This window comes from Halichondria panicea, chromosome 3, assembly GCF_963675165.1.
Source record: "Halichondria panicea chromosome 3, odHalPani1.1, whole genome shotgun sequence".
Taxonomy (NCBI): Eukaryota; Metazoa; Porifera; class Demospongiae; order Suberitida; family Halichondriidae; genus Halichondria; species Halichondria panicea.
The window spans coordinates 7,247,336-7,266,774 of NC_087379.1; the positions used below are offsets into that span (position 1 = coordinate 7,247,336).

At 43.8% G+C, this 19,439-nt stretch overlaps 3 protein-coding genes across 4 annotated transcripts; 2 read left to right on the top strand and 1 right to left on the bottom strand.

Moving 5' to 3' along the window:
* Positions 1-51: 51 nt before the first annotated feature.
* Positions 52-2,395, top strand: LOC135334022 (transmembrane protein 198-like). Its single transcript, XM_064529059.1, has 5 exons — positions 52-204; positions 375-762; positions 996-1,586; positions 1,990-2,054; positions 2,168-2,395. Exons 1-5 carry the CDS (start codon positions 181-183, stop codon positions 2,189-2,191), a joined length of 1,092 nt encoding a protein of 363 aa, XP_064385129.1. The 5' UTR covers positions 52-180; the 3' UTR covers positions 2,192-2,395.
* On the bottom strand, positions 2,337-13,533 carry LOC135334012 (myosin-IIIb-like). 2 transcript variants are annotated; one of them, XM_064529047.1, is made up of 22 exons: positions 13,311-13,533; positions 12,786-13,178; positions 12,564-12,623; positions 11,445-11,615; positions 10,915-10,989; positions 10,315-10,385; positions 9,843-9,951; positions 9,315-9,444; positions 8,918-9,192; positions 8,564-8,695; positions 8,286-8,399; positions 7,721-7,887; positions 7,207-7,443; positions 6,851-6,965; positions 6,599-6,789; positions 6,323-6,405; positions 5,326-6,270; positions 4,959-5,158; positions 3,606-3,703; positions 3,352-3,504; positions 3,085-3,252; positions 2,337-2,658 (listed from the first exon to the last, which is right to left on the bottom strand). In XM_064529047.1, exons 1-22 carry the CDS (start codon positions 13,398-13,400, stop codon positions 2,487-2,489), a joined length of 4,149 nt encoding a protein of 1,382 aa, XP_064385117.1. In that variant the 5' UTR covers positions 13,401-13,533; the 3' UTR covers positions 2,337-2,486. The 2 variants fall into 2 exon arrangements, with proteins under 2 accessions (XP_064385117.1, XP_064385118.1); XM_064529048.1 differs by having other exon boundaries at positions 12,786-13,168; positions 13,311-13,455.
* Positions 13,534-13,629: 96 nt separating this feature from the next.
* On the top strand, positions 13,630-18,975 carry LOC135334015 (mitofusin-2-like). Its single transcript, XM_064529052.1, has 13 exons — positions 13,630-14,229; positions 14,306-14,388; positions 14,539-14,686; positions 15,182-15,289; positions 15,705-15,758; positions 15,847-15,989; positions 16,100-16,240; positions 16,593-16,924; positions 17,225-17,388; positions 17,523-17,639; positions 17,775-17,894; positions 18,227-18,438; positions 18,708-18,975. Exons 1-13 carry the CDS (start codon positions 13,675-13,677, stop codon positions 18,781-18,783), a joined length of 2,253 nt encoding a protein of 750 aa, XP_064385122.1. The 5' UTR covers positions 13,630-13,674; the 3' UTR covers positions 18,784-18,975.
* The last annotated feature ends 464 nt before the right edge of the window (positions 18,976-19,439 follow it).

Genomic DNA, 19,439 nt, shown 5'->3' on the forward strand with positions numbered 1-19,439 from the left:
TTATTTTGGTGATCTTCGCTTACGTAAATTACGCATGAGCCCCTCCCCCCTTTGACGTAATACACCCACGCGCATATGAAGGTATTGCGCAACGGCGCAGGAAAACAAACCAGAAACCAGACAAAGCGTAGCCAACGCAACTAACAAAGCCTTTAGGGATATAGGAAGGAAGGAACAATAATGGCGGCTGTACTCAGGAGCTTGGTAAGGCATCTTTATCCTCTACAGGTAGCTAGGAAAAGCATTGGTTGCATAAACACGTATGAATTGTTGTTGAAATCTTGGCTGAATGTAGCTACATGTAGATAATAATACTGATCTAGCTAGCTAGCTAGCTACGATGTTAATGTTATGAATGTTCTCTACCGCTTCAGTTGTGCCTGGTCGTTGTTCTGTGTGCCGTGGCCGTGTGTGCACAAGGCAAGCATCACTCCAAGCCCATTGTGATCACTCCTACAAAGGGTGTGTTATCAGTCGATGAAGCTCTCGATTCTGTGCACCAAGCAGTCGATGAGGTTGAAGATGTCGGAAATACCATCCAGCAAACTGAGAATACAATCGTTGGGTTCTTCAATAACACTAAGAGCAAGTTCGAGCAAGCCTTGGCTAACCTCTCCAGCTACCTGCCCATTAACGTCGACTACACACTGAACGTTAGTCAGAAGTGTGACCCAGTCAAGTACAACAAGGAATACTACCACACCATTGCACTCATTCTGTCAGCTGCACTCATCCTACTCGGCGTTGTCTTTGCTTTTATCGGTGAGTCTTGATGAATAATAAGATTCTACTGACTGTTTACGTAAAGCTTGTGTTGTTTATTTTACACACCGTGATTATCTTTGCTATTCTGTTTTCACAATGGAAGTATGCTTTCTTAAAAGCTTATGATAACTGCAAATCACATACCTCTTCACACACACACACACACACGCACGCACACACACACACACACACACACACACACACACACACACACACACACGCACGCACAGGATACCGTCTCATGAAGATAGTGCTCTTCCTGATTGGCTTCCTCCTGGCTGGCTCTGTCACTTACTTCATCATCCTCTCTTTCACTCACCAGCTCACTGGCTCCTGGATTCTCTACGTGTCCATCATCGTACCCATCGTAGTGGGCCTCCTCGCTGGAGTATTGATCATCTGTCTCTACTACATTGGCATATTCCTCGCTGGAGGGAGCATTGGATTCCTCATCGTTTGGTTTATACTCGCAGCCATCGATGTCGCCTTCTTCCGTACCCACATCTATGTGCCAATTCTTATCGCTCTTGCCGTTGGTATTGCCCTCGGTATTGTGACGTTGTTTGTTCAGAAGTGGTTCTTCATGTTTGGTACCACCGTGCTCGGTAGCTTCATGATCGTGTGGGGACTGGACTACTACATTGAGCTGGGGTCTATTGTCTACTATCTGGTGCTGTTTGCTGAGCACAGATCACAGATCAAGCCCTGCTGGTACTCGTGGACCATGGTGGGTGTGTTTGGAGTCCTCATCCTCATCGCTTTCCTCGTGCAAGCGTGCGTGACGGGGAGAAAGTATGACCACAAGAAAGCTCTCAATGGAGGTGGGTCATTGTGTGTGTGTGTGTGTGTGCGTGCGTGTGTGTGTGTGTGTGTGCGTGCGTGCGTGCGTGCATGTGTGTGTGTGTACCTAATGTTTTTTTATTACTACTTGTTCAAGGAAGTATCAAGTTTCCTAGTAAATCTGTTAAAAAGTCTGAAATATTGTCATGCTTGCATGTGCTGACAGTGTCCCTTGGCTTGTGCGTGTGTGTGAAGTTTTCATTGCAGACACAAAGGCTATTCTTTAGATCTGCTTTGTTATGGGGGATTACTTAGCAAGTGTGTATGTGAACAGATGGTCACTAGCCACAACACATGTTGAGCTGGCCACACTGTTAATGGTCACACACACGCACACACTGAGTGTTGAGCTGGCCACACTGTTAATGGTTCCTCTGCCCACAGGAATGTGCTGTGGACTGTGCAGTAAGAAGAAGACCAAGAAAGTGGACGACAGTGCCAAGTACATGGTGAGAGCTCACACGATCACTCTGTGATGTATACGTAGCCTGCTGTGTAATGTATATTATTATGAGAATATGCATAGTCAGCTTTTAAAATTCAATTCCTCCCCTCCCCACAGAAAATGAAGGACATGGAGGAATGAATGAACGAACTTGCCTGTACTATACGTAACTATAACTATACTGTTGTTGATTTGTTATAGAAACTCAACTTTATAGAGCTAGTACCTTACCCACAGTGCGTATACATAGTTGTACTGATGTGTACAGCATAACGGTATATTAGTATTATTATTTTTGCGTGTAATAATTGTATTATATACATGACTGATGCTGTTGCACTGAGAGTGATTGTGAAACAATGAAAATTGAACTACTGGATGGATGATGAAAAGTGTGATTACATAATTATTGTGCTTGGAACACAAAGTAGTTTTCTCAAGCTACTGACTGTATCTCAGTTACAATTGGTTTGCTAAACTTTCGTCTTTTTCGAGGGACGGGGGCTCGTTTCCGTGGCGTCACGGTGGGTTTCTGGTGGGTGGGCACGTACACTCCAGCTAGTAGGCGTGGCTGACACAGACACACACCCTCCAACACTGCGTGACTCCTACACAAAGAAAGAGTGTGGATATTGATATGATTATAAAATTGTGTCAAAACTTAAAGAGTATAATATGAAATGATGCCACTCGCAATGCAATGTTTACATACCAAAGGACACCACAACGACATGCACTACCGTATAGCAGGTAACTTTTGTAAGGTAATTTATTTTCGTGAGCTAGCTGACCTCCACGAAAACGTAGGCGTGGCTTACTGGAACGCATGCAATGCAGTGCAGGCAATAAAAATGTTACTTGTGAAAATCACCGTTTTTCGAGTTGAACGAATTTTTTACCCCACGAAAACCACTATACAGTAACTTGATATAATATAATAATTATATAATAACGAAGGAAGGAAAATTATACATTTTCATACACAAGTTTACATGTACATTGTATAACTAGCTACAGTGTACACTGTACAGTACCTGTAGTGCTTGACGAGGTCTCTGAGGAGAGGGAATGGCTGCTCCAAGTGTGTGCTCAAGTGGAACTGCTCCTCCCCCGAGGGGGCGTGGTTAGTGAGGATAGGGGTGGTGGTCACTGAGCGACCCAGCGAGAGCACCAGTGCATGACAAGTGGGTGTGGTCTCGTTACTGAAATTAAGGGGGGTGGGGTGGAGATTAAGTTACACAGTATATACTGATCACTTAAAATTAACTGTCTAGAACACCAATGTTTTTTTTAATTTCTACCTTGCTAGTCTGCAGATAGCGTAAGTGCCTCGAGGCTGTCCCAGTACGAAGTCCTCTGCTGCCATCTGGTCCAGGTAGGGATAGAACCCGAGGAACTCCGCCCCCTCCCCATTCTCTGATGACACGGAGCTTTGTCGAAGCTCACTCACACTCCTGCATAAATAATTATAAATCATATACAGTGTGGGGTGGTCATTTTAACTAATTCCAGAGGCTCTAAGAGAAACTATGAGATTTACGATGTGATTCCTTACCCTCCAGTGCTTGAGGTACAGCTGTCCAGACGACTTCTGCGTTTCTGTTTTCGCCCAGTGCCAAACCCAAACCCTCTCTTAGCCTTGCGTTTGTCAGCCTGCAATAGTGCACCACAATAAAAACTATAATATAAGTTATAGTTAAACAATGGCCTCGAGTGGTATATTTGATTTACACGCGAGAGTAATCTGATAAACCACGAGGCGCAGCCGAGTTGGTTTATCTGATTACTCGAGCGTGTAAAGCAAATATACCACGAGAGGCCATAGTTTAACTGGCTTGTACTATGTTTAGAACTGTACTACTATGTTTAGCTACTTCCTGTCATGCTTCTTCAATGAATATGCTTATAACTACTGTTTGACGTCACTGTTGCTATAGCTATGCAATGAATTTGCTATCTTTTTAAAAAGCGCGATGGCTGATTCAAGCAAGCGTCTATGATTCAAGCAAGCAATTGTGAAGGCTGTGTTTCTGCATCTTTATAGAAGGCACTTCAAGAAAGTACACTGGTGCTACTTGTCTACAAAGAGTGCAAATGTACCCGAAAATATCATTCCACAAGCCTACTGTACTGGCCCAGTGCAGTGCAGTCTCTTTAGTCTGAGAAACACTTGGCAGTCTGGACCCTTCTTACTGCTCCTGGTCCCATGCAGCAATGCAATAAGCAGGTTGTGACAACCAATGTTGAAAGTTGAAAAAAAGCAACACAAACAAACCAGTATCGTTCGGTTCACGGAGTTCTTCCAAATTTGCCTCCTTTTTGGAACTATTCATCGCTCGAACTTGGCTCTTTTTATGTTGACTAAAACATTAGTAGACCCTTTTTTGTATTGAATTCTCTCTAGCTCTAATATTGATTGAATTGAGTAGATCTAGTGTGTCATTGTTTTAATTGAAACAGTGTGTCAAAAAACCCAATTTTGTTGCAAAGGTGGGATACTGTATTCAGTTCTAGCTGTACATGTAGTTTGACCACAAGCCATGGTATATGGCTGTTATACACTAGGGTATAACAGCCATATACCATGGCTGTGGTCAGACAGGTTGTATAAGTAGTATAAACTACAACTGAAGCCTTTGATCTTTGGTGCAACCATAGTACAATGTACACATAAAGTACATACAGCACATAATAAGACTGTGAAGGGTGGTGTTATAACTATTTGACGCTCGAATATGAATTATCAATAACACTGCTGCACTAGTCACGCTGGCCACACTGCACTAGTCACGCTGGCCACACTGCACTAGTCACGCTGCTGGCCACACTGCACTAGTTACGCTGGCCACACTGCACTAGTTACGCTGGCCACACTGCACTAGTCACGCTGGCCACACTATTTATTCACCTGTGGTGGATGCTCTGACAGGTTATTGTCAGAACCAGTGCTCACTCCTGACCATCTCTTTGTCTCACAACCGTCCTCACTAGTCACTAGACTGCTGCACGAGTTGGCCAACAGACGAAGGTTGAGCAGGTTACTGGCCATGCTGGGTCTTCTTGCATACAGACCCTCTGCAGTCAGCTCTTGATCTGGCAATACCACATCTAAACAAGGGGAGAGGATCGAGTACGTAACAGAATGATCAACAGAACTCTTTAGCGTACAAATTATCAAACAAATTTACTTGCTACCCAAGTGACACTCTCCCACACCCCACACATACGCCCACACACCCCACACACCACACACACACAGTACTACACCCACTCACCAGGCCTCGGTGATCGTTCATTAGGAATAAAGTCGAGCACACTCTCCCCTGTCGAGTCATGTGACCCTCGTCTATCAGAGCTGGTGGTCGGGGGGAAGAAATCCAGTGACACTTCATCCGATCCCCTAGTCAACATAGGGACTCGAATCTCCGCTCGTACGTTCATCTTCTCATGCCGTGGTGAGGCGGTAGGGGATTTCCGTGGCTTTGGAACCGGTTTCTCTCCTTCAAGGGAAGTAAAAGAGCCAGTTGTCGATAGATTGTTGCCGGAGGAGACTCCAACTGGTAGCTGATAGTGAGGGACCTCATTTTGTTCGAATAACAGCGTTTGGTCTGCAGTGGCAGTGGTCTGATTTGGTGACAATGGTTCATTGGATTTAGTACGTCTCCTAGGTGTTGGTATAGGACTGTTGTTCATAGCCTCGCCAGTGGACCCAGTGTCACTGCTTCCGTTGGAGCGTACCCGACCACGTGGCTGGGGGACGGGGGGAGGGCAGGGAGAGGGGGAGCGATGGTTGACCTCTGTACCTAGCCCGTAATTGGAGGGGAGTCTGCTACGAGGTCTTGGTACTGGGGGCAGATGAGACGGTGATCGAAGGACAGTCTCAGAATCTGGTTGAATTTGAAGCGGTTTTTGTTTATCCTGAGTGTTTGCTTCTTCAGTGGGAGAGGCTGGAATCATTTCATCTATTTCAAAATCAGACAAAGTTTGAGCAATGTTGTCATTACTTTTGGACTTCAAAGGAGAACCATTCGTCAATTTTAAACTTGGCATCATTTTGAGCCCGAATTTCTTTGCTTTCTTCAAGTTCTTCTGTTGTGTATCCAGTCCAGCGTAACTGTCCAAGCGTGTGAGGGGTGTGTCCTCTTCCCTACGGTGAGCGAACCTCGTATGCGCCAGTAGATTATCAGTTCTGTTCAAAGCCACCATCACAGGGAAGCAATCTATGTGGGGGGTATAAATGAGTGGCTGATTAAACACTAGGGAGGGTCTTACCTTCGCAGTGTCTGTTCATCACTGTTAGGAACTTTGAGACCATTTCCTTCTCTCGTTTTTGCCTCTCCCTCATTTCAGACGTCCTATACAGAACAACAGCAATGCCTTAATTATAATTATGATCTGACAATTAGCTATAATCACAGGTACCATTGATCTAAACACACCACCTCGTAGCTCTATCAAAGAACGGGTAAATGTATATTTTAGCTTTAAAATTGAACGTTCCCAACTTAAGTTATGTGCAGTTAAAGATAGCTCTTTAAAATGACTCACGTTTTCCTGGTATGGTAGCCACGATAAATCCTCTGAATGAGAGTGGCTTTGTCCTCCAAACTCTTGAGCAATAACTGCAACCTCTCCTGATGGTAGTAGCGTAGGAACACGCGAGATGAGCCCATCCTCCAGTCCTCAAGCCCCGCCTTCGTCAGGATCTCACGGCACGCCACCTCACAACCTTTGTGGCTCTAGTGGGGGGAGGTCAGAGGTCAGTATGTGCTCACAATGCTCTCGTACGTACAAGCTTACCTGATCTGTGAAGTAGTAGGCTAGAGATCGGTAGGTACTGAAGAAGGTTGAGAAGAATGGCCGATATGCAAACCCCTCCCTCCTCACACGCACTGCCTCCAGCATCCCAGTGTACCTACACACACACACATCACACACATCACAGCTGCACTACTGGTACATGTACGTGTACATACATTATTGATACAATACCGTATCACTGAAAATTTGGCGAATCAACTAACTTTGGCGTTTTTAATTTAGAGGCATTCTCAGGCATGGCTATTACAGCAATGATGTTGCTTCCACCGGAAAATTATTTAAATTTGGCGATCTTTGTTCAAATTGCCACAATATAGCAACCGCCGTTGACTTACTGAAGCTGTTTGAGCATGAAGGATTTGGTCCACTTCCCTGGCACCTTCTCTAGGTTAGGTTTGAGGCAGCGGACAAAGTGAGGTGTGGCTGCACACAGTCGCTGCATGAGGTCCTCTAGACTCTGACGGAAGTGGGCGGAGACTGTGAGTAGCTTTTTGGCCCCACCCCTTTGCTTGCGACCAACCGAGGACTTGCGACGCTTGGACATGGACAATGCCTTCATCACAGAACGTTGACTGTGTGCGTGTGTGTGTGTGTGTGTGTGTGTGTGGCGGGGGTATATAATTATGATGAATACAAGCAATTTTAACAGTTACCAATTTACTATAGTATTACATAGACAAGAAAGTACCTTATTTTGCCCCCAGAAATACTTATTTCCTGGGGAAATTTTTTTATAACACCCCTTAGAATTTTGTTACATTTGGCGTGCCATATAGCTGATCAAGCGTGTCTAGTCCACCTCTTTAATTCAGTGGCGCTACACAACCTACGTATACGCAGAGCACCCACCTTTTGGGTAGAGCAGTCTTCCTGATCTGTGAGCCGACCGGCTGCTCCGAGTGTCTCATGAAGAGAGTGCGTACCAGCCTCAGAGATGATACCTTCACAGCCTCCACCACCGAGTCTGGTAATGAATCTTTGTTCCTCTCCAGGAAGCCCTGCACTCGGTACTCCACCTACACACACACGGGGGTGAGGGGGTGGGGTTAGAACCTTTACTTATACTTTGTAGCGGCTTATTGGTGTGAGCATACAGCCACATGTAGTTACTGTTTGAACATTAGCTACACCGTATTGCTAGAAATAATTATTTGCGAGGATATAAAACATTTTGGCCAATTTTGGGGCTACGAAAACGTTTGATACAAATTTATGTGCTAAGATAGCCGCTCACATAATTAACTAGCATTTAGTTTGTATTTCTAGCACTACGATAGATACTGTTGTGACTCATCACGTGTAACATGAGTGCAATCATGCAGGCAGCTAGCTGTGTAACATGAGTACAATCATGCAGGCAGCTAGCTGTGTGGTGGGAAGTACGTGCACATGATGTTATATTGTGTCAACTCACGTCTCCAGCATAATGCTTGACAGTGAACACCAGAGCGTTGCCACGGTGAGGGGCATAGTTTGGATGCTTCGCAAAGCTCTCTTTGCACTTGTGAACAAACGCTTTCTCTGAACCCTAAATAAACAATTTACGTCTTCAATTACAGTGAGATATGAGATATGATACAATCACTTAAAATTAGGTGTTCTTTCTGGAACAATGGGACATGCCCACATACGCTGTTATAGGTGTTAAGTTACCCCCCACATACGTCATGTGACGATGTTAAGCTAACTCACATTGAGGCCGCGGCATTGGTCATTCAGTAGAGAGAGGAGTCCAATAGGTTTACTGAGGAATAGATCGAGGACAGGTTTGTTGTCAGTGAAGCTAATGTCCAGTTCTTCCAGCCCTTCCCTCTCAAGCTCCATCTATATACACACACACCAAGATCTTATTATGCATGCTATACAAGACTGAAAATACGCCAAACATTGCTCTGCCCGTCTTATAATTACAATCTACTGGTTGTAAATATAACAATACCACTTACGTCATAATATTATATAAATCTACACAAATATATCCGCCCCAGTATATAATTATATACTTATTATGTAATGTTACTAATCCACACGGCATGTTTTCCTAACCTTCTCCATGGCGAATATCTGATGGTTGAAGTAGCACTGGAGTTGCTCGTTGGCCAGGTTGATGCAAAACTGTTCGAAACTATTCACTTCAAAATTCTCAAATCCAAAGATGTCCAGAATGCCCATTGTGAGCTGGTCATTGTCAGGGTAGGGTTGCAGATAGCCGTTGAGCCGTGACACTATCCATTGGAATAGCCGAGCATACAGCGCTTTAGCCAGTCCATCCCTCACGTCAGCTGCCTTGGTGACAGAGTAGCATTTGTCCACTACCTCTCCTGTGAATGAAATTATCAATTTGAGGATAATTATTCGTAGCGTAATAATTATTATAGCGAAACATACAGCATGCATAGACACAGTGTGTGTGAGTGCTGGTAGATTATTGAATGAGACTTGCCTCTTGTTTCTGTTCTAAGCTTGGTGAGTGCAAAGCAGAGAGCATCACAGCTCTCCAGTTGCAGTAGAGAAGCAGCTGTCTCAGCTTCAGCAAGAGTGCTGACCTCGGCAGTTTCATCACCTTTGAACTCCTGTTCACAGCAGAAACAAAAAAATTATTAAAGATTGAATATGTCACATTGCAATATACACAGGGAACAACTTCTATAGCCTTCTAGCCACGTTTTATTGGACATTGTTTCATGGATTTGCAAATACCATTATAGCGGGCAAAGTATTCGTTTGAGCAATATTTATAGTCATTTCGTGGATTGGTTAATACTGCTTGCACTGCAGGTAAAGGTAGGTAAGGTCACTTTGTTCGTGGGTAAAATATTCGTGGTCAGACCTCCAACCACGAAAACCATGAATATTTTCCCCACGAAAATTACCCTCTATACGGTGGTATTCAACATGCACAAACAGAGTGTTGTTACATTAGTATCGATTTCGCACTGTGTGTGGGATACAGCACAGCACAACAACTCACAATGTCCCCTAGTAACAGTATCCCTGCCAGGATGGTGAGTACAGAGTCCAGCTCTTCCTCACTGAAACCCACAGCCGTCATGCTCTCCATCACCACCTCGTACATCGCCCTGGGGGGGGGAGGGGTAAATTACTTATCGCTAGTCAGGGGTACCATATAGCGAGTAATTTTCGTATGAACTATACCCATTCGTATTTTAAATATTCGTACAGCTCAGGATAGTGATATTGAATCTATTGCAGTAGAATAATTTCGTAGTTCTAATTTTCGTATGCAATATACAAACATTTCCACCACACGAAAATAACCCGCTATACGGTATATTGTGAAAGCTTTTCTTTTCTTTTCTGTGAAGTTGTATAAACATGAAAAGCGATATACTTTTACTTTACAGAGGTGCAGTTTACTATTGAACTAGTGATTCCAATAAAATACACAGTTGCACTGAAAGTAACGGTTCGAGGGAACTCACCTGCTCTGCTCAGAGCTACAGTCAGCTATCAGGTTAGGGTATGACCTGAGGTAGCGGTGGGAAGTGGGTTCCTGGGAGGGGGGTCAGAGAGAATGAAAACAGTTAACCTTGAAACCAATTGACCTCAGTTACTAGACAGAAACCCTCCAAATAGTGTTCAATTTTCCCCATCTCGGTTTGTGAGAACCCATGGTTTGTGAGAAGGGAAGTTGAGACAGGAAGGCACCAATGTACCCAGGGATTGAATATCTACTTAACAAAGGAAATGGTAGTTTGAAGCAATCCTACAATATAGTGTTATCATCCAGGCATGACAATGTTGTCAGTCTCCACTATGCAATAACCACACGCATGGGTATGCACACACCACAGTACAAACAGTCCCCCCATGCATATAAGGCTTCCATCCTCCATAAGCAGGCCAATTAAACTAATCAGCTGTCTGCGGATCGAATATCAAAGAGGCACAACAAACACTCGGAAAAGGTTGTGAAGACCTACGGAAGGTATCCACCATAGATCAATGCTGACTCATAACCCAATCACATAACTTAAATTGTACCGTATAATTAGATATTAAGTGTATAATGACATGCATACCTTTAGTCCAAATCGCTCCTTTTGATTGGACGCCAGGCCAGCGTAGAGGTAGTAAAATATGTGAAAGTTTCTCTCCTGTGTGTGTATAAACACGATTAATCACTGACACAATTGTAAGAGTTATTCCTGGCACCAGTGCGCACTTCAAACACACCAATAAGGGACACAAACATCACTTTTAAGTGGATGCAGCAAAGAGGCCGCTGTTAGTGAAATAATTGGGAGCATGGCAAAAACAGAGCTACACACGTACGTAGAAATGCGTTTATTACCAAGAAATATTTGAAGAACAATGGATTCATAATCACACACCAATTGAAGTCCACTTAAGGAAGGACATGCATGCCAGACCTTACTTATCCACACGCATACACACACGCACACACGCACACACACGCACACACACACACACACACACACACGCACACACACACACACACACGCGCGCACACACGCACACACACACACACACACACACACACACGCACACACACACACACGCATTCTATCGTATATTTCTTTGATCTCACCTTTCCTCCTTGTACACAGACTCTTGATTTCTCCAGCAGGTACTGTTGCAGTCCCGCCCCCACTATACGCCCCGAGGGCTCAAACACCAACTGCACGTACTTGCCAAACCGACTCGAGTTGTCGTTGAGCGATGTCTGGGCATTCCCAAAGGCCTCGAGGATCGGGTTAAGCTACAGACAGAGGAAGAAAGAGGAATGAAACTGAAAATGTTGACACTGGTATCTCTCACACTAGATTCCTGTCAGTAAGCAAAGAAGCCACACAATACGGTAGCATAGCATTACTTCAGGGAAAACCAAACTTTGCTATAGTGGCCAATAGATCAACCGTTTTTAATTGCTCTGAGTATCTGATATTAGACACATATCCTTTTACAAACTACACTACACTAATAACCCTCCCTCCCACCCACTAGCCGTAGGATCAGATGAATTTACACTGTAAGACAATCCACTCACAACACTAATTCCAATCCACTCAAATATGACATTGTGAGAGCCATAACAACAACAGCTTTATTCTCACAGCCAATGAAAACTTACACTACAGCTCAAATTATACCCTTTGAATACAACTATCAGAGGGTTTGGCAACAGAGGAATTTTGCATCAATTTAATAAAGCTTCCTTGATTGTGATTGATACAACCATTGTTCATGTAAGCTGTAATGTATAGTACATGCTTTGTCATGTTAGGGTAGGAGGGCAGAGGAGGTCCGACACGAGTACCTCGATTAGGCTAGAATTGAGTTAATTAGTCACATGCAATAATGAGTTTAACGTTGAATTTTGCATGTGACTAAGCCTAATCGAGGTACCCGTGTCGTACCTCCTCTGGTAGGAGGGTTGACATGACTTGTTATTTGAGGGTTGACATGAACTTGTCATGTGAGGGTAGGAAGGTTGACATGAACTTGGACAGAGTTGACTAGTTGTTGGTAAACTAGGTAACAAGGGGAAGCCAACAATACACACACTTGGCCTTACTAGGGCACTCGCTGACACAACATTCAGGTAGTAATTACCATAATTGATCATCAATAAACCACATGTCGATATATCAATGTAATAATACAATGAATGTCGATGTTAGTACAATGAGTGTATGCCACTACATACCTGGGAGATTTTGTGTTGCAGCTGTTGCCCTATCCCTGATGACCGGCACATGGACATCACCTGGGGAACACAGCCAGTTAATAGTTAACCTGCTAATAATGAGAACATGCACGGCATGATATTTATACAACTATAGCCAGTTTAATACAAAAATTTAATGCCATAATTATAACGCATCATTATAATTTATTAGTAAAGCGAAAAAAGTATCAAATCTCTTACTTGATGCATTATGAATTTTGCCGACTCTGTTTTTCCAGCTCCACTTTCTCCACTAATGACACACACCTGGTCCTTACGATCACTCAGCATGGCATTGTAGGCCCTGGAGGCAACCTTGAAGATGTGGGGTGCTAGGGAGTTGACCTCCAGTCGACTGTAGGCCTGAGACCAGTCCTCCGTGTATAGGGGGAGAGGGTGGAAGGGATTAACGGCGATGAGGATGTCACCAACATCCGTGTAGATATGATCGCCTTGGTATCGTTGCTGCAGTGCTGTGAGGAGAGTGTGCTCTGTGAGTTGTGTGAGGGTGGTCAGGTTATCTGACGGTTGTCCTGTCCAAGTGTGTTGTCGTTGCTGCTCTTCTGTCGTCATGATTCTTGTAGCTATAGGAGGCTGCAATGCAAACCAGCACTTCTTATTCTAGTTTAATAGCTAGCTACAATCTGACACAGGGACTGTACTATACAAGAAGTCTAGTGGATATATAGTATTTGCTATTTTACTGTACTAGGCAGTCTTGCTTACCTCAGACAACTCTCTGGTTCTGACGAACTCCACTAAATGCAGTTGTTTTGTGTTGATGAGACTTCCTGCAAATACCGGAAGTAAGCACATGGCTGGTTCTAATTCTTGCAAAGTGCAATCCTTTCCCGGGCCCCAACACTTGTATGCTTCGTGCAGTCTGTTCCTCTCATCTAGTGTTTCTCATGCTCCTCTACTCAGTCAGACTCGCAGAGAGTTGCAGCAGTTGTTTCTACTTCTCTACTTGATCAATCATTTTTAGCTTAGTTGGTTAATGATCTTTACCCAAAGCATCTAGGCCTAGACTAGAGGGTCCACTCATTATTGGCTTATAAATTCACGATCCTTACCAAGTCGATGAGGCACCATGAGTCGTTCTTTATACAAACAATCCTCTCTGGACAGTCCAGGCCTCTCTTACCACGCTAGGGGCCCGGAGGATGTCGACTCACCGCCTGAAAAACCTGTCCAACTCAACAGATCTCTCACGGTCAGCGGCCCTCGAGGGAGCATCACAGGCTCTAGGACTCTACTCCGAGCGCGAGACTCGAACTCTCCCCTCAAGAGATTCACTCGTGCCAAACAGAGCATCAGCAATGCTTTTGGATTGGTTCGTAATCGACTGGTCGAGGCTCAGAGCTTTATGATGCTGTCTCGACAGACGTCCGAATGTCCTCCACTGACTGTGCTACTGGACCGTACCCGCGGGATCGAGGACATCCTGTCACGTGATCACATGAAGGTGGCATTCTTTGGGCGTACGAGCAATGGGAAGAGTACAGCCATCAATGCTCTACTCCGAGACAAGGTTCTGCCGGCCGGTATTGGACACACAACCAACTGTTTCTGTAGCGTAATTGGTGCCGAGGGGGAGGAGGGCTACGTACTGTCACCTGACTCACAGGAACGGCAAAATGTCAAGGTAATGGTGGATACATAATATTATGTTGACAGCCTCATTTAACCTCATTAACTGTTATTTTGTTTAATTGCCTCAGAATGTGAAGCAGCTGGCTCACTCTCTGCACAAGGAACACCTCGACCCTAGCAGTATGTTGCAAGTCTACTGGCCAATGACAAAGTGAGCTGATGCAATCTGAAACACTTCCCCTCCCACACACACACACATTTATTTGGTACAATCTACAATTATTATGTAATTTTCTAACAAATTTTCAATTGATAATTATGTGCTTTCTATGCATTACCCACCACCCCACCCTCCCTTCAGATGCCACCTGCTGAAGGATGATGTGGAGCTAATGGACAGCCCTGGTATAGACATGGACCCAGATATGGACCAGTGGATCAACAACCATTGCCTTGACGCTGATGTCTTTGTCCTCGTCTCCAACGCTGAGTCGACCCTCATGAGAGCTGTAAGTACTCTTTCAGTTACCGTAACCTGAATTCCGTGGATCCAATTTCAATGATTTTCTGATTTTCTGAAAGCTTAGAAAGAGATCTTTCAAATGGTGTCGTTAAATTTCAGATAAAAGTATTTGCCAATTTGGCCATACCAATAGCCCATGGTCCAAGGCTGAAAAATAGCAAATTATGGACCCGAAAAAATTTGGGATTTTAAACGCATCATTTAAAAGATATCGTTCTAAACTTTCAGAAAATCAAAAAATGTGTGGTATTGGATCAACAGTACTAAAGTTATGGATGTTAAAGAAATATTCAACTGCAATTATAGAGTAGAAGTTCCATTCTAAAGTTAAGGGTATTTGCCAATTTGGCCATACCATATTATAGGGTTACTTAGGGTTCGCATTAGTATCCGTTGGTAAGTGCTATAATTTGGTGCGCTTAGATCAGTGATTGCTTTCGGCTATCATTAATTTTCTATTTGGCCATCATTCAAATCTCAGGAGAAGCAGTTCTTCCATCGTGTGAGTGAACGTCTGTCAAAACCCAACATCTTCATCCTCAACAATCGCTGGGATTGCTCAGCTCAGGAGCCGGAGATGATGGAAGAGGTGGGTGGGGCAGTCGTGTCTTGTGTCAATTACTGGTGGAAATTTTCATATATTTTATAGAGTATTGTAGAGCATCATACGAAAATTAAAACTACGAATTTATTCTACCACAACAGATTCACCGTCACTATCATAACTATCTTAAGAATGTACCAATATTTAAATGAGTAGTTCATACGAAAATTTGCACCAACGAAAATGACCCGCTATACGGTAACTTATGCCTTGCAAGTGTACGTAGATAAGATCTTAATACTCTTGCTCATAATGTCTATTATATACATGGACATGTAGCACTCCTGATAGCACTATATAATTATAATAGTCTATTGTAGTTGTGATGCACAATAGATTATATATAGTCATGTGAATTAGCTACATGTATTTTGATTGGACTTCTATTGTTCCTTTGCAGGTGAAAGAGCAGCACTTGAAGTGTGATATTGCCTTCCTCTGCCACCAGCTCAAGGTGTGTGTGGGGGTGTGTGTAGTGTGTGTGGGTGTGTGTGGAGTGTATGGTGTGTGTGGGTGTGTATAGTGACTCCATTGCTCTCCAGGTGGCAGATGAACGTACAGCTAAGAACAGAGTGTTCTTTGTGTCAGCCAAGGAGGTGTTGCAGGTGCGAACACAAGGTCAGCAGATACCAGAGGGCAAGGGCATGCCTGACGGTTGGAAGGCTAGACTCATGGAGTTCGAAAGGTCATTTACCAGCTTCTACATCTTTCCCTCTTTTTCCCCAGGCTGTTATACATTATTGTATTTGACTATTGAATATTTTTGATATTATCCTCCTCTCCCTGTGTTCTCAGGTTTGAGCAGCTCTTCAAAGAGTGTGTTTCAAGTTCTGCCATTCGGACAAAGTTTGAGCATCATCACAAGCAGGGGTCAGAGGTCGTAGAAGATCTGGAGAGTCTACTAGTGCAGGAGGAGACTCAGATACAGCAGAGCAAGTGAGAGCTAGGACACACTAGAGGAGGGTTGTAGAGTATTGCCTGGGGAGGGGGGCTAAGTCTATATAGTGGCCCTGTGTGTGTGTGTGTGTGTGTGTGTGTGTGTGTGTGTGTGTGTGTGTGTGTGTGTGTGCGTGCGTGTGTGTGTGTGTGTGTGTGTGTGTGTGCGTGTGGTGTGCGTGTGCGTGTGCGTGTGCGTGCGTGCGTGCGCGTGCATGTGTATGTTGGGACGAGTATCTTGTGTTTTAGACTGTAATTCTTGTTATTGTAATCATTCCGACAAGCCCAATTAATAACAGTAAATTAACATACTATTGTATATAATAATCTTATCATGTACCTCCCCTGGCAGTGACACAGTGAGTGCCCAGCTGAGTGGCAGCTGGCAGAGGAAGGCAGCGTTACAAGACCAGGGCTCTCAGCTCAGAGAGTATGGACAGCAAGTCATCTCCACTACAGCCACGGCCGTCGAGCAGAAGGTTGCCGTAGCAATGCGGGATATTGAGGGACAATTGCTACCAATAGTGGACGGCTTCAGAGGAGTGAACTTTGACCCTAGCCACTGTGCAACGTACAAGGAGGGGCTGTGTGAGTGGGTGGATGGACAACTGGTGAAGGAGCTCGGGAAAGTGGGTGGAGCCTCTTTAGGAGCCATGCATGACCAGGCACAGCAGAAACTCATTGGTGAGTGTGTAGTCATATACCGTACAGAGAGTTATTTTTGTATGGTGGAAATTTTCGTATATTTTTCGTATTTTAGAGAGCATCATACGAAAATTAAAAGTACGAAATTATTCTACAGCAATAATTATGTTCGACATCACTATCCTGAGCTGTACAATACAAAATATATTTAAATACGTAGTTATACGAAAATTTATTTTTCAATAATGCCCTGCTAGTGATAGTGGGAGGAGCCACATTCTCCAACTGACTACATGTAACCATGCATGGAAGATCTCAATTAACTTCAATTTTCCACAGACACATACCAGAGTCTGTTGCAGTTGCCAGGGGACAAGCTATCACGGTTCCAACAGCTGGTCCGCCCACCACAGCTCTCCTATGTACTCAAATGTTCCGATCTGACGGAGGATTTCAAAGAGGATCTTAATTTCCATTTCTCACTCGGCCTGGGCAGGGTGGCGGTGAGTGTTTGCCATTAAGATTAGAAATATTGTTCACTTAATTTGATAGCCTCCAAAAAAACTTTTTCACATTATTATTTTGTAATTATTATCCGCTTGTTATCATTACTTCCTCCCCACACGCACACACACAGAAAATACTTAACTTTGGGTCATGGTTTGACAGCTTGTCTCCACAACTTTCCACTCTGTGGACCATCGTCCCAGTCGAGTACGTGGTCCCGGGACTCCTCCTACTAGGCGGAGCTTTGGTGAGCCACTCCGATATGTTTCATCGATTGTATGATATCATTATTATAGTCACTGATGCAGCCTTCTGATAGCTTGTAGTCTAGTTAATTGAGCTCCGTATGTCAGGTGATGATCAAAAATATAATTTTGTACAGTTGCCAAGGTTTCTGTCGTGGCGACTGCTTGTCCCGTCCCTGGCTGTGTACGGTGGTATCTATGCCTATGAGAGACTCACATGGACGGAGAGGTCCAAGGAACAGGCCATCAAATCACAGGTAATTAATTATACATGCATGTACAGTTATTATACAAACAGTTGTAAATGCTGCCTGTTTTCTGCACTATTATTACGGAGGATTTCAGGTTGGTTGGCAGAAGTTAAAAGTTGGTGTGTGTAGTCAACCATTGCATTAATAGGACAGTGTGTGGTCATCTTCAACTTTTAACTTCTGCCAACCAACCTGAATCTTCAGTGTAGTGATGTATCCGCTCCTTCCTCTTTGTTCCAATATCCCCCACTGCATGTCTCTCTCCTCAGCAAATATCATGTATTTCTAGTTGCCACTGTGATCATGTCTTTAATGTCATGTGACTCTTTCTCCTGCAGTTTGTCCGCCACATGAGGTCAAAGGTGAGCACTCAGATCAGAGCTACAAGTAACGTGTACACCCGGCAATTGAGTGGTAACCTGGGACTGCTGCTAGAGGGACTCAATGGTTCACTGGAGACATGTCAACAAGAGGAGAATGGTCACATTGCACAGCTAACTCAGGAGCAGACCAGACTCACACAGCTTGGGGACAAGGGACGGAAGCTCAAGTAAGACAGAGGGCCGGGGGTGGGAGGGGAATCAACTAGGTACTGTGTTAGGTTTTATTGTCTTTACAATTATAAAGGCTGCATGCACGCAGTCTTAGTTTCTGTGCAGCCAGTTTTCAGATAATAGGCTATGCTTTGGGTTTGGTATATTTCACAATGCATGTATAATTACACAAGACGTATGTTGTACCGTATGGTGTATATAATTACACATCGACGCAGCTTTCATGGTACGTATTGTGATTATTTTGTTTCTTTTGTTGCTATAGGAACGCTGTTCATCTGCTCAGGAGTGACTTTGAGATGTTCAAGGAGGACTACCTCGACGATGCTGACTCAGCATAATCAATAACGTATTTTTTGTGAACTATTGCTGTTTCTATATTATAATTATGTATGTAGCTGTTGCCATGGTACCTGTAACTAGGCCAATGATTGTATTATTATCTGCTGAAATTATTTATGTGCTCATTGTCGTTTTCTGTCAAAACATAAAGAGTTTTAATTATCGCTCTCTGCCATGAAATTTTCCATTTATGACGTAATGCGATGACATCGATGCAACCGCTCAGAAGTACATAGAAAAACTCTGCCCAATGAGCCTATAATCTGCTGACCGATGATCAGCTAGAGGGTAACATGTAGAACAGTGATCATGATCAGATGTACTTAATTGAGGTGCAACAGAAAGTATAGCTTATAATGGAGCTAATAATAATAAAACGAGTGTCGCAAGCTGCGCTGTGCTAATGCCTCTCGCCATGTTATGCTTTCGCTCAAGAGTGTTAGAGTGTTAAATATATAGTAGAGGGAATAAGCTATACATTAAAGTTAGCTCACTGACTTGTTTTACATGCATGCATCTATTGCTTATTCACTCTTCATAATATACACCAGGCCTTAAAAAGGGTAGCAGTACCTTTCATTAGGTAGCAAAACGGTTTATTTTTTAAGCAATTCTGCATGTTACACCTAGTACTAGTAGCGTATAAACTAACAGG